The 12403-nt window shown below is 49.9% G+C and overlaps 2 protein-coding genes across 3 annotated transcripts; one reads left to right on the plus strand and one right to left on the minus strand.

Annotated features, from left to right (window-relative positions):
* The first annotated feature begins 592 nt into the window (after positions 1–592).
* Positions 593–8122, plus strand: RNF39 (ring finger protein 39). The gene is made up of 5 exons (XM_011384020.2): positions 593–657; positions 3356–3914; positions 5628–5650; positions 5866–5957; positions 7408–8122. Exons 1-5 carry the CDS (start codon positions 593–595, stop codon positions 7983–7985), a joined length of 1317 nt encoding a protein of 438 aa, XP_011382322.1. The 3' UTR covers positions 7986–8122.
* A 609-nt stretch (positions 8123–8731) lies between these two features.
* PPP1R11 (protein phosphatase 1 regulatory inhibitor subunit 11) lies at positions 8732–11836 on the minus strand. 2 transcript variants are annotated; one of them, XM_011384000.2, is made up of 3 exons: positions 11562–11836; positions 10403–10511; positions 8732–9989 (listed from the first exon to the last, which is right to left on the minus strand). In XM_011384000.2, the coding sequence occupies exons 1-3, from the start codon at positions 11628–11630 to the stop codon at positions 9787–9789; spliced, it is 381 nt and encodes a 126-aa protein (XP_011382302.1). In that variant the 5' UTR covers positions 11631–11836; the 3' UTR covers positions 8732–9786. The 2 variants fall into 2 exon arrangements, with proteins under 2 accessions (XP_011382302.1, XP_023381169.1); XM_023525401.1 differs by lacking the exon at positions 11562–11836 and adding an exon at positions 11299–11511.
* Positions 11837–12403: the final 567 nt, after the last annotated feature.

The following is a 12403-nucleotide window of genomic DNA, read 5'->3' on the forward strand; positions in this document are numbered from 1 at the left end:
AGCATTGTTAGGGATTCTGGAGAGCAGAGGAGAAAGTTTTGAGAAGTGAGACATTTGCTGGCAGCATCTGTCTCCAGATGTCTTTTCTCTGTACTACATGTCCTAGAATCATCAGGTGTGAACTCTAGTAACCATGGCATAAAGGCTGAGCTGAAGCATCGTTAGTAGGAATCATCATCACCTAGTTTTAGAAGGCAAATGACAACTAAACTATGAGCTCTTTAATCAGACTAAATGTCATGTCTCATATCACACAAGCATATTCCAGAACTGCGTCTGGCATCTGTGAGTGAGGAATGACTATTGATTGAGAAGGGTAAGAATATCTTTGTCTGGCATCTAGAAGGTCTAAGCAGAGTCAAGCAAAGGAGCTTTTCACTTTGCCCATGTGGTGATGGGCGATTTAATGACTGGGTATATATTTATTCAGACCTACTGTGTGCTAGGCAGTTTTCCAGGTTCAGGGAAAGCAGCAGTGAACATGAAGGCTAGGTTCTTTTTCCTATAGAGTTTCCTTCTATTGGATAGAAACAGATCAAAACAGATAAAGAGATCATTTCAGATAGTAATAAAGGAAACTACTTGAGGTATGATGATGAAAGAAATCCTCTCCGAATATGTTACCTTTGAGTTGAATGAGAAGATGGAGACAGCCATGTAAAGCTCTGGAGGGAGAGGGGCAGGAAGAGCAGAAGGAACAGTGAGCGTGACGGCCCCACAGCAATATCAGCCTTGGCATGCTCAAGGAACATAAAATATAAAGCACTATGGCTAAAGCATAGGAGTGAAATGGGAAGGGGCAGGTCTACTTGTATACCTCGTTATGTAAGACAGTGGGTTCCCCTTAGGTAGACATTGGAGAGCTTTTAAAACTCCTGTTGCCTGGGATGCGTCCCCAGAGATTCTATTTAATTGATCTGAGGTGTCTCCTGGGCATTGGGAGTTTAAGTGTTCCCCCAGACAATTCTAATGTGCAACCAAGGATAAGAACCACTGACAAGACCTTGAGGGCCATAGCAAGACCCTTGGATTGATGACAATTGAAGAGACCCAGAGGCATTTCTGCAATACTCTAGACCCAGATCCAGAAAGAACCTAATGTCTTGTAGGCCTTTGTCTGGAGGTGGAGCCAAGAAAATAAAGCAATACAAAAGAGACAAAAGAAGATAGAGAAGACCCAGAGAGGCAAAGAAATTCAGAGAAATCCAGACAAATTGGAAGGGACAAACAGAGACAAGTGCGGATAGTTCCAAAGAGCCAGAGACTGAGGGAGAAGGGAAAGCCTGTGTATTAGTTTCTTATTTACTGCTGTCCCAAATTATCACAAACTTAGGTTTGAAATGTGTGAAGCAACGCACATTTCTTACAGTTCTGGAGGTCAGAAGTCTGAAATGAGTCTTACTGGTCTAAAATCAAGATATCAGCAGGGCTGAGTTCCTTCTGGAGGCTCTAATAGAGAATCCGTTCCTTTACTTTTTACAGCTTCTAGAGGCTGCCCACTTCCTTTGCTCACATTCCCTTCCTCAGTCTTCAAAGCCAGCAATATCTGCCAAGTACTTCACATGTTTCTATTTATCTGGTTGTCCTCTTCTGCTTTCGTCTTTCACTTTTAAGCACTCTTGTGATTATACTATCCTCACTTGGATAATCTGGAATAATTTCCCTACTTTAAACTCAGCTAATTAGCAACCTTAATTCCATCGGCAAACTTAATTCCCCTTTGCCTTATAAGATTACATATTCATATATTCCAGAAATTAGGATATGGACATCTTTGGGGAGACTATTATTCTACCTAACATAACATAGAAGCCTATCTTTTACAAAACAGGTTTTGGTTGTATTTGTAGTCTTTTACTTGGGCAGCTGTGCGTTATATGAGCATTGTGCTTGGAGGTTTGTTTCAAGATGAGTGTACATGTGTCTATTTGTTAGTTTGTTTATTAGGGGATAGTATTTGAATGTCTCCCTGATAAGTATGGAAGGGGGAGAAGGATGCTTGGAGGAGAAGTGTAATATAGTGCTGCTGTTCCATAAAGACATACTGCTGTTGTACTGTTGTTCTTATTGACAATAAAACTAATGACAGAGTATCTCTTTGCATGTTTTCTTTGAGTTTGTCTATCTGTCCCTAAATAATACTGGATGTTTGTCCCTATGATAGTCATTGTATATGAGAGTATTGGGGCATCTCTGTGATGTTTGCATAATATGAATGTCTGAGTACTTTTGGGCATTTGGACATTGATGGATGCACACGCATGTTTGCACAACAGTGTTTGTGATCATAATTGTAGACATCTGGATGTTTACTTACTCACAAACCCCCAAGGATATCCAGACAGACAGGCCTAGTTTGAGAGAGGTAGAAGAGCTAGAAAGAAGAGGGAGCAGGGAGGAAGAGAGGAGAGGAGGGAAGAGGAGAGGGAAGGAGAGAGGAGACAGGGTAGATGGAGGTGAGGAAAGAGGGCACAAGGAAAGATCAAGAAGAAAAATCAGAAAGCAGAAGAGAATTCTAGGGATCTGAAATTTAAAAAAAAAAAAAGAGGTGGGGTGGAGTCACAGCAAGGGTACAAATTAGAAGGGCTCCTGGGTAGGGCTCCGCTTTTCTGGTCATTCCCTTGATGTGTGACCTTGGCAATGCCAGTTCTCTGGGCCTCAGTTTACCGAAAGAGTTGAAGTAGATAACCCGTGGGTATATGCCAAAGGAGAGAAAAGTGAAAATAAAAACATACGCAGGGGAAAATAGAGAGAAAGAACTAGAGGGACATAGGAAGAAAGTAACAAGAGAGGCCCTGGGAGCCAGCCAGAGGTAGAGCTGAGTTCAAATCCTTGAGGCAGGATTGTGGGTGCCTGCTCCCCACTCCTTACCCCAAAGCTTCAGAGGATCCTTAAGCCCTTAATAGGTAAGGCAGGAAGGTGGAAAGAGACAGGCATCTGGAATGACAGCCACACACCAACACTCAGAGGCCTGCCAAAGCCACATAAACCAGGATCCGTGCTTCCGGCCCCAGCCCCCAGATGTAGGTGTGCCAGCCACCTGGAATGACTCACACTCTGGCGATGTGGGCGCACATGCCAAAAGTGAGCCTGGGCACCCTGCCCACCTGGCACACCACAGGCCAAGGGGGGAGATAACATTCCGGCTCTTCAGGGGGTGACGGGGCTACTCTCCCCACACATGGCTACCTTGCCCCGCGTCTCCTAGTGACCACCGCTCTGGCTCAAGGACCTAGATGTCCTTTTCCTCCCTCCCTCCTCCCCCAAACCTTACTCCAGACGCGGGAGAACCAGATGAGGTGTTACGCAAGGCCTGATGTTTACCTCTCACAGGGGCCTCCTCCTCCCTATAAAGCCTGACGTGGTGGGGCGATTGGCAGAGACTGAGACTGGTTGACAAGATAGGCAATTCCAGGAAAGGGGCAGAAAAGTGTCAGAAAGTTAATGCGGAAGACGGAGAGAGGGGCTTCAACTCAGCAAGCAGCAACTCTGCGCGCTCGAAGGCGGTCGCGGTGGTCGCGGAAGAAACGGCGCCTAGACGCTGGCTTCCCATGGAAGCGACTGAGCTGGGCCCGGGGTTGGTGGAGCGTCTGGAGCAGCTGGCGACGTGCCCGCTATGCGGGGGGCCCTTTGAGGACCCAGTGCTCCTGGCGTGTGAGCACAGCTTCTGCCGCGCGTGCCTGGCCCGCCGCTGGGGGACCCCGCCGAAGACCGGCACCGAGGCGTCCCCCACCGCTTGCCCCTGCTGCGGCCTGCCGTGCCCCCGCCGCAGCCTGAGGTCTAACGTGCGGCTGGCGGTGGAGGTGCGGATCAGCCGCGGGCTGCGAGAGAAGCTGGCTGAACCAGGGGCCCGCACTGGGAGACGCCGAGGGGGCCGCATTCCTACCATGGGCAGCCTGGACCCGCTAGGAGAGGTGAGGCCGGGGTGTGCTTCACGGGTCCGCAGCTGTTGGTGGACCGGGGAGATTCATGGGTTCCCTGGAGAAGCGAGAAATGGTACCTCCTGAGCCAGGGCCCTTATGGCAGTTGGGGCAAAGGATGGAATTGAGGAGAGAAAAGCAAAGAAAGTGGGGTGGGTGGCGGGCAGCGGCAGTGGGGCTTGGGGAGCGGGGGCTGACCCCGAGTGCTCAAAGTGAAGTGAAAAGTGCCGAGAAGGACAGTGGGAAGGAGTTGACGCTTTGCCCAGAGGGGTGGAGCTGGACAGATGCCTGAGTCCTGTGAGAGAGCTTGGAGCAGAGACGGGGTTTGGGCACTGGACAGTGTGAGGGCCCTTTGGAGACTTTGCGAAGAGCGCAGTCTCTGCGGGAGTATAGGGAGGGGTGTCGTTAAGCTCCAGGAGGAGAAGAACCGAGGGGAAGGAGAAGATGACTGGTGTGAGGGAAAGTGGGGACCTATGAGGATGGTGGGGGAGATCAGAACTAGCATGGGGGCGAGGGGGCGGGGAAGCCCGAGGGAGAGAGGAGAAAAATCTGTAGTGGAGTGGCGCATAAGGAGGGGGCTGTCTAAAGGGGAGAGGAAGGGAGAGGGTAGCAGATCTAAAAAGCGGGGTTGGTCCCTGGGCTCTGGCCCTAGAGCTGAATGTTGTTATTGTTGTCCTGGGCTCCTCTTGGGGCCTGAGACAGCGATGAGGCAGGGCCGGAGAGAGGTGGAGGTGAAGTCCTGGAGTATATATAGTCCCTGGGGCCTCTCGCTCTCCTCTCCTTCTCAGCCTTAGCACCCACCAAACCCGCCTGCATCCTTCTTGGGCCTCAAATCCTTGGCCATCAACCAATTCCATTCCATTGTCGTACCCCCATGCATCATGGATTCCTGACTGGCTTCTCCCCAGCAGCCATGCCGTCTGGGGTCTTGGTTACCTCCCTTTGAAGTCTACATAAACACAATTAATCTAAGTATAATTGGCATAATTAGACAAATTGCCTTTCCTCTTTCCCCTTCACCACCATACTGGTCTGCTCCAGTCAATCCCCGCTGGACAGGGAAGGGAGAAAAAGGAATCCTCCTACATGGAGGGGGAGCATCTCCTGGCTCCCAGGGTACCCTGCAGATCTGTTAAGCTTCCTGGGACTCATCCAAGCCCAGCTGCCTCCTTGACCAGGGTAGGGCTCAATAAACGCCACTGGGCTTTTAAGGCAAAAGGTGAAGCAGCATTATTATAAGGCTTTTATATACCAACCCTTAGCCCAAGGGCTCTGAGTACTTGTGATGAAAGGGGAAGGGGATGTTTATTTGGGAAACACCCTCAGGAAGGTGGATAAGGATAGGGGTCACTGAGACAGAGAATGGGGTTGTGGGGGCAGCAGAGAAAGGTAAGGACTCGGGGTCAAGAAATGCCAAGGAATGAGGCTGGGAACTGAGATCCTGTGGATAATGAGGAAGGAAAGGACAGCGCCTGGTGGAGTTAGGAGAATGAAATGAAAGGGCCGATGGAGTGAGAGGAAGTGGCATGAAAAGATGAGGAGACTGAGAGGAATAGAGAGCACAGAGGATAAAGAGGAGCTAATGCTGAGAGATGGAGGAGGGGGCTAATTAACTCAGACCCAGATTACCTGAATGGGAAGGGGAGGGCTCGTCCCCACAGTATGAAGCTCAGAGGTTACATCCATGTTTTCTTCTGCCCACCCCAGGATATGAAGAAGACATGGAAAAGGTGAGTTCCATTTTTACTATTCCTTCCTTTCCACTACAAGCCGCTATATCCATCACCTTCTCACTGGCTCACATCTTTGTACCCACTCACAGACAAGTTTTCTGGCTGTGGCTTTACCCCTTCCTGCTTCAGAGATGTGACTGGGGTAGGAGAGGGGACATCACAGGGCATAGGGTATTTACTGATTTCCTGACTCTGCTCCCTCATCTGTCCAGATTGGATGCCCCAACACCCAAGTCATCGAATTCAGAGGACGATCTCCCTGAAGATTACCCAGTGGTCAAAAATATGCTTCACAGACTGACAGGTAAGGAGGGCAGAAAGGAGGGGACTGAATGAGAGTGTTTTAGGCTTGCTCCCTTTTCTTTCTCAAATATAATCACATCCTTTTTGATGTCCATATTAGTTTCCTAGGAATGCTGCAGCAAAGCATCACAACAGAAATTTTTTTTTTTTGTCCCACAGTTCTGGAAGTAGAAGTCAAGATGTTGGCAGTTTTGGTTCCTTCTGAGGGCTGAGAATCTGTTTCATGACTTTCTCCTAGCTTCTGGTAGCTTCTGACGTTCCTTGGCCTGTACTTGGTATTCTCCATGAGTCTTCACATCATATTCTTTCTGCACATGTGTCTAGGTCCAAATTTCCCCTTTTTATAAGGACACCAGTCATATTGGACTAGAGCCCACACTAATGACCTCATTTTTACTTGATTACCTTTGTAAAGACTATTTCCCAATAAGGTCACATTCTGAGGTATTGGGGTACTTCAACGTATCTTTTTGAGAGAAAATAGAATTCAACGCATAAGAATGCTTATCCTCAATTCCTCATATTCCACCCTTCTCCCCTCTTACCTTTTCATACTCTCACAAAACAGACCCCTGGAGGTCTTGGGAATCTCTGCTTTCACCACTTTTCGTCACTCCCCTCCAGAAGGATCTAAGGAGTTCTGCATCTCCTTGTCCCTGGGACTCTGGGCCTTCTCTGCATCTTCTGGGGAGTTCCTTTCCCAATCACTCCCAAGGCTGTTATCCACCCTTCTTTAAACTGTCTAGAGATGTTCCACCTTCTTGGTCACCCACCATCCCACTCAACTCAGATTGCTTCTAGCACCCCTAATCCAGAAATCTTTCCTCAGGGTACCCCATACACACAAAGTACCCCATATATACAAGGCCAATTTTTTTCTTTCTGGTTCCTTTGGCTATCATCACCTTCTCTCCAATTCTGCCCCACTCTACCTATAGAAATAGGCCTGTCCTCTCTCAAGCTATTCCTGTGAGTGGGCTGGTTTCTCAGGATACCTAGGATTCCTCCCTGTGCTCCTCCCCTCTGACACTTGGGGTTCCTGTCTGGTATCAGTCTTTCTGTTTAGATCCACCTTCCCCATCCTGCTGACCCAGCTCCCATGCCCCACCCCAGATACTACAGATTGAGGTATCAGTTCTCACTCCTCCCTCTACATCCAATCTGCCTTAGTGTTCCCCAACCCCACAAACCAGGCAATCTCCTTTGATCTCCAGGCTGTACCCACTGCTCTGGGCCAGCCAGTCCTTTTCCAAGTCCAACTCTTCAGAAGTAAGTGGCACTTTAGTGCACAGGGTGGGTCTTGCTCAGGCCTACCCTTCATATGCCTTCATTTCCTTTGGTCTCACTGCCCTTTCCAGCCTCTGAAGTGCCCTATGCTGCATATTCTCTGTCCTAGCCTACCTGTGACTCCAAAACCCCTCACTAGGTTCTCTCTGTCTTGCTCTCCTCAGCCGACCTAACCCTGGACCCTGGCACCGCACACCCCCGCCTGCTCATCTCTGCCGACTGCCGCAGCGTCCGACTGGCCCCACCAGAGACACCTGTGCCCTCTGACAGCCCAGATCGCTTCGATCAGCTCCCAGCTGTGCTGGGCGCACAGGGCTTCCGGGCTGGCCGCCACTGCTGGGAGGTGGAGACTGTGGGTGCTGCCTCCTGCGGAGACTCTTCTGAGAATGAGGACGACTGGGAGAGTCACTATGCCTTGGGCGCGGCTGGAGAGTCCGTGCGACGCAAGGGCCGTGTAGGGCTGTGCCCCGCGGGCGCCGTGTGGGCCTTGGAGGGCCGCGGCGGCCGCTTGTGGGCACTCACGGCACCAGAACTCACCCCGCTGGGGGGCGCCGGGCCCCCACCACGGCGGATTCGCGTGGACTTGGACTGGGAGCGAGGCCGAGTGGCTTTCTACGATGGCCACTCGCTTGACCTGCTCTTCGCCTTCCAGGCGCCTGGTCCCCTGGGGGAGCGCGTCTTCCCGCTGCTCTGCATCCGAGACCCCCGTGCCCGGCTGCGCATCGTGCCAGCCGAAGGCTGAGAACATTGCCTACAACTTTCTCGTTTGGCTCACAGTGAGGCTGCTTCCTTTTGGTATCGGAAATCCCTACTCATTCCAGGGATCATGTACAAGCCAGCAGCCAGAGCATTGATAAGTACACCCCACCCACCTACATTGTCTCTTTCCTCCCAAATAGGAAGACCGCAACTGGCCTCCAGTTTCCACATCCACTCCCAAAGCCGAATCCATTCCGGCTCCTCCCTCTTGGGAGCTGCTCCCCAGCTACCCCAGAACCTCCTAACTGTTCCAGGTCTGAGTTGGAAAACAGGCTGTGCCCCACTGGAATTGGCAAATTGCCCATGTATACTACACAGAGTCCCTGCTAGTCAAATATTTACCTCCTACTCTGCTTCTCCTAGTCTCAAAGAAGGGTCCAGAGCCTTCCCCACAGGGCTTTTGGCCCTGTCCACTCTCATGTTGCTGGAGAAACAAGGCCCTCCTCCTAAAAAACAAGAGGCCTGACTCTGGCCTGGGCCTTGGGGCTCTCTAAGAAAGTTAATATCATTTTTGTTTTTTGTTTTGGAGGAATGAGGATCCTACCCCACTGTGACTGCTTTCCATGTTCACAGTCTTTTCCCATTAAGAACTTTCTTTAAACTACCTGCTGCACATACTCACAGTAAGGAACCAGTGGTGCTACCTTTTCTCAACCTGGGCCCAGGCACCCCAAATTCATCCTTGTGTATAGTCTCACATCTTTCCCCATATGTATAAATGGGCCCGTATTTAACACGTTTTGTGATGTTGGGTTATTTATTTTGTACATCTGTGGCAATAAATGAGATCTCCAAGGTGGTATGGATTTGACCAATCTCTGCAACTGTGCATGGCAAGAAACCTGAAAAATGATATTCAGATCCCAGTAAGGGGTGGAGAGGGCCAAGAGAGCTGGACATCTGGACTGGCAGGGACATCAAAGCCTAGGAAGGAAGGGGTAAGAATATAGTGTAGGGGATGTACCCCCATCTCTTTGCTCCCTTTCCTTCCTCTCCCAGGGACCCGGCCCCTGGGATGAATTTGGATCTGTCTCTGAAGCTGGAAGACCAAAGGCTGAGGAGATAGTTGGTTCTAAGTGACCACTCTTGAAGCCAGCTTTGTCAGAAATCCTAGATCACATGAGAAGGCTGAGGAGAGTGGACATGACTACTTCTTTTTTCATTTTCCATTAAAGGTGAGAATGACAAACACCTCTCTCTCCTAGCTCCTCTTGAAGGCATGAAGGGAGTGAGCAGGAGGGGAAGGGGAGGGCCGGGAGCCCTCACATAACACCTCACATACCACAGGCAAGGACTAAGAGTTATGACTATATAATCACATCAGTGGAAGAGCTCTAACCAGGATTCACAAGCATAGCGGAGGCAAGATTGCCTGGAATCTGACTGGGACCCTGGCAGTAAAAGCTGGGGCTGCTGGAAACCCAATTTAAATGTTTGAGACTCAAGTAGAGAGTGCAAGGGGCCAAGATAACTGGGTCCCAGGACAGCCAGTTTGGCAGTGAGAACAAAAGAAAGATACGGAGACCAAGATGCCTGGATCCCTGGACAGGATGATGGGTATTGGAAAGAAAAATGAGAGCTGGGGGAACCCAGAAGCCTGAGTTCAAGAATAGCAGCAAGTCAGAATTCCAGGATCTCTGTCCACCCTCCTCTCCTTCTATCAGGCAGAGAAGAGGAGAGGAGGGGGGCTGGAGATGGGATCAAACCATGGGTTTAGTCCCAAAAAAGCCACATGAACACATTCAGGGCCAGACAGACACAGGAATGGTGGGGGAGAGAGGAATTTAGTGCTGCATTGGCCCTGGAGGGGGCTGGGAGGGGTCAGGAGGCTGGGGAGGGGTGGTGGGGCTGGGTCCTGGGGTTGCACGACTCCGTCCTTTTCGGTGGCCCCGTACACAGTGTGTATGACCACAGCCCTCCTCTTCCTCCTCATCGCTCTCTGTGGAGCTCTCGCCAAAGGCCCGAGGTTTCTCATAAATACAGCAGCCTGGATTTGGAAGGAGGAGCCCAGTTAAAAAGGAGGAAGAATAAGATGTAGAGTCAGTTCCATTCCCACTGGATCTCAGTAAAAATTCCTACTTCCACCATTGTCTCCTACCTTGCAGGATCCAGCTTCCCCAGCTCCCCCCTCTGGGACTCAGACATTCAATTCCCTTGTCTTTTTAGAGAGCCAGGAATCCAAAGCTCCACTTCTCCCACCTCTGATAGCTCCTGCCTTCAAGCATTGGCACATTCCAATTTGAGCCCCTCCCTACCTCTTTCCCCTCTAACTTTAACCTCCTCTCCCTGATGCCAGAGAACCACCAAGGCATTGTGAGCATCTTAAGATGTAGATGAAGGTAAAAGGTATGAAGATGGGCGCCAGAACTCCAGGGTTACTGTGGGCCAACAATTACTCACATTTTGATGAGCGGCGCCCCATATGTTCATTGTCCACAGTATCACTTGTCCATTCCACCTTTTTCTCTGGCTTCCGTTTCCGAAGTTTGATGGTTAGGCTCCGGTTCTCCTGGAAGGTTAATAGGGATGGGCATACCTATGTAGTCCTTTCCTATTGACCATTCCCACTCCCATCCAGGGCCCTACTATCTGCCCTATCCCAGTTCAATCAGTATCACAGACATAACACCAGAAGAGTTGAGAGCTGGGAAAAGATGAAATTAAACAGGTCTTTGACCTCCTTGAGGAATCATGAAATAGTATTTCCTATTCTTGATTACCACTAGTACACAGAGAAGACACAATTCATAACCTAGGGAATGTCCCAGCAAATCTTCAAAGGAAAGTATAACCCTCACTGTTTCTCCGTCTTCCTCCTTGGGGTACTAATACATGAAAATTATTTTCTCAGTCTTGATGCCTAATCTATGATCTCTATTTTTCCAAACCCCCTATTCTTTTTACCATTAAAGAAAACTCCATTCTCACCTCTCTCATCCTCAAGCCCTACCTCTTATCCACCTATTCCCTAGCATAATGGAATCTCTGGTAACTATTATTCTAATCTCCCTTAATCCAGGTGTAATTAAGCTCAATACAACCATCTCCTTTTGAAAACAACCTGTTTTTACAAAAATGCTTTTTTCTCTATTTACATCTCATCTGATTTTTCAAAATATTATTTTCATCCTTTTGCTTCCTTTCTCTCTGCTTCTTTACATTCACCCCTTCGACAAATATTTATTGATGAGTACTCTTCCCATCAAATTCCCCTACAGCTGGCCTCCAACCATGCTTTCTTACACAGCCCTTCATTTGCCCCCAGAACCTCCCTTGCTCCTTAATCCCCAGGTTACCATTCTTTCATTAATTATACACTTCACTACCCCAAGCAGCATCGCCTACGTCCTAACTCTATTACATGTGGCTTGATAAGCCTTCAGCACCATCTCTGCCACTCCAAATATCCCAAGACCTTGCGATTCTCTGAACTCCGATATTCAAACCCACTCCTCCCATATCCTCAAGCCTAGCCCCTCCGGCAACTCTCCGAAGCCCTATCCCCTCCCTCCCAGTATATCCCAGATCCCTAAACAGCACCGCCCCCCGCCTTTCTCACGGGCTCGGTTGTCACGGTAACCGTTGTCTCAGTGACGGTCTCACTCAACCCGGCCCCTGCCTCGGCCATGGCTAAGGCTGAGGAAAGGGAGGAAGGGATGAAGGGGGATGAGACACCCTTCCCTTGTTCTGTGTCTCCAGGGTCTAAGAAAATCGGTATCGGATTCAGAATAGTAGCCAGGATCCTCCACTTCCTCTTTCCCCCTCGTCCTAGGCCTCCGCTTCCCCACCCCTTGGGATAACCTGTCCAACCCCACTTCCGGCTCTCTACTTCCGGGTGTGACGCAGGCTGTGGTAGTACCACTTCCCTTCCCCGACACTAAATGCGTCAAAGCGCAGGCGTCGCCAGATTAGTTCCGTCGTAATGTAATAGTGCGCAGGCGCAGCGAGGAGACAAAAAACTTGGCGTAAGAGGCGTCACTGCGGTGGTGGACGGAGGGAAGTCAAGAGCCGCAGGCACAAGCACTTCAAGCAGGAGGGGGCGGTACCGAAGGGGAGAGGCGGATTCGGCGTTGTAGACTGGGTGCCGCACTTTGGTTCATACATCTTGTTGCTGAGCCCATTCCCTCCCATCCCCTGGATGGGTGGGAGGACGAGGCTACTAAAGCAATAGTGATCCGACAATGGTCTATTCTGTTTCCTTATTTCTTATGGGAATTACGGGAAGGGGATCTAGGAGCAGTTGGAAACACACTTGATTAAGAACCTGGGTTCTAGTACTCGCCCTGTGCCGGCAAGTGTTCGAACGGGGCACCTGATGCGTGTTCAACTTAGATTTTTTCCCTGTCATTGTACTAGGCCTTGAAGATGGAAGCGCATGAAACACTTAGACCCTGCCTTTTA

This window comes from Pteropus vampyrus, unplaced genomic scaffold (genome assembly GCF_000151845.1).
Source record: "Pteropus vampyrus isolate Shadow unplaced genomic scaffold, Pvam_2.0 Scaffold553, whole genome shotgun sequence".
Classification (NCBI taxonomy): Eukaryota; Metazoa; Chordata; class Mammalia; order Chiroptera; family Pteropodidae; genus Pteropus; species Pteropus vampyrus.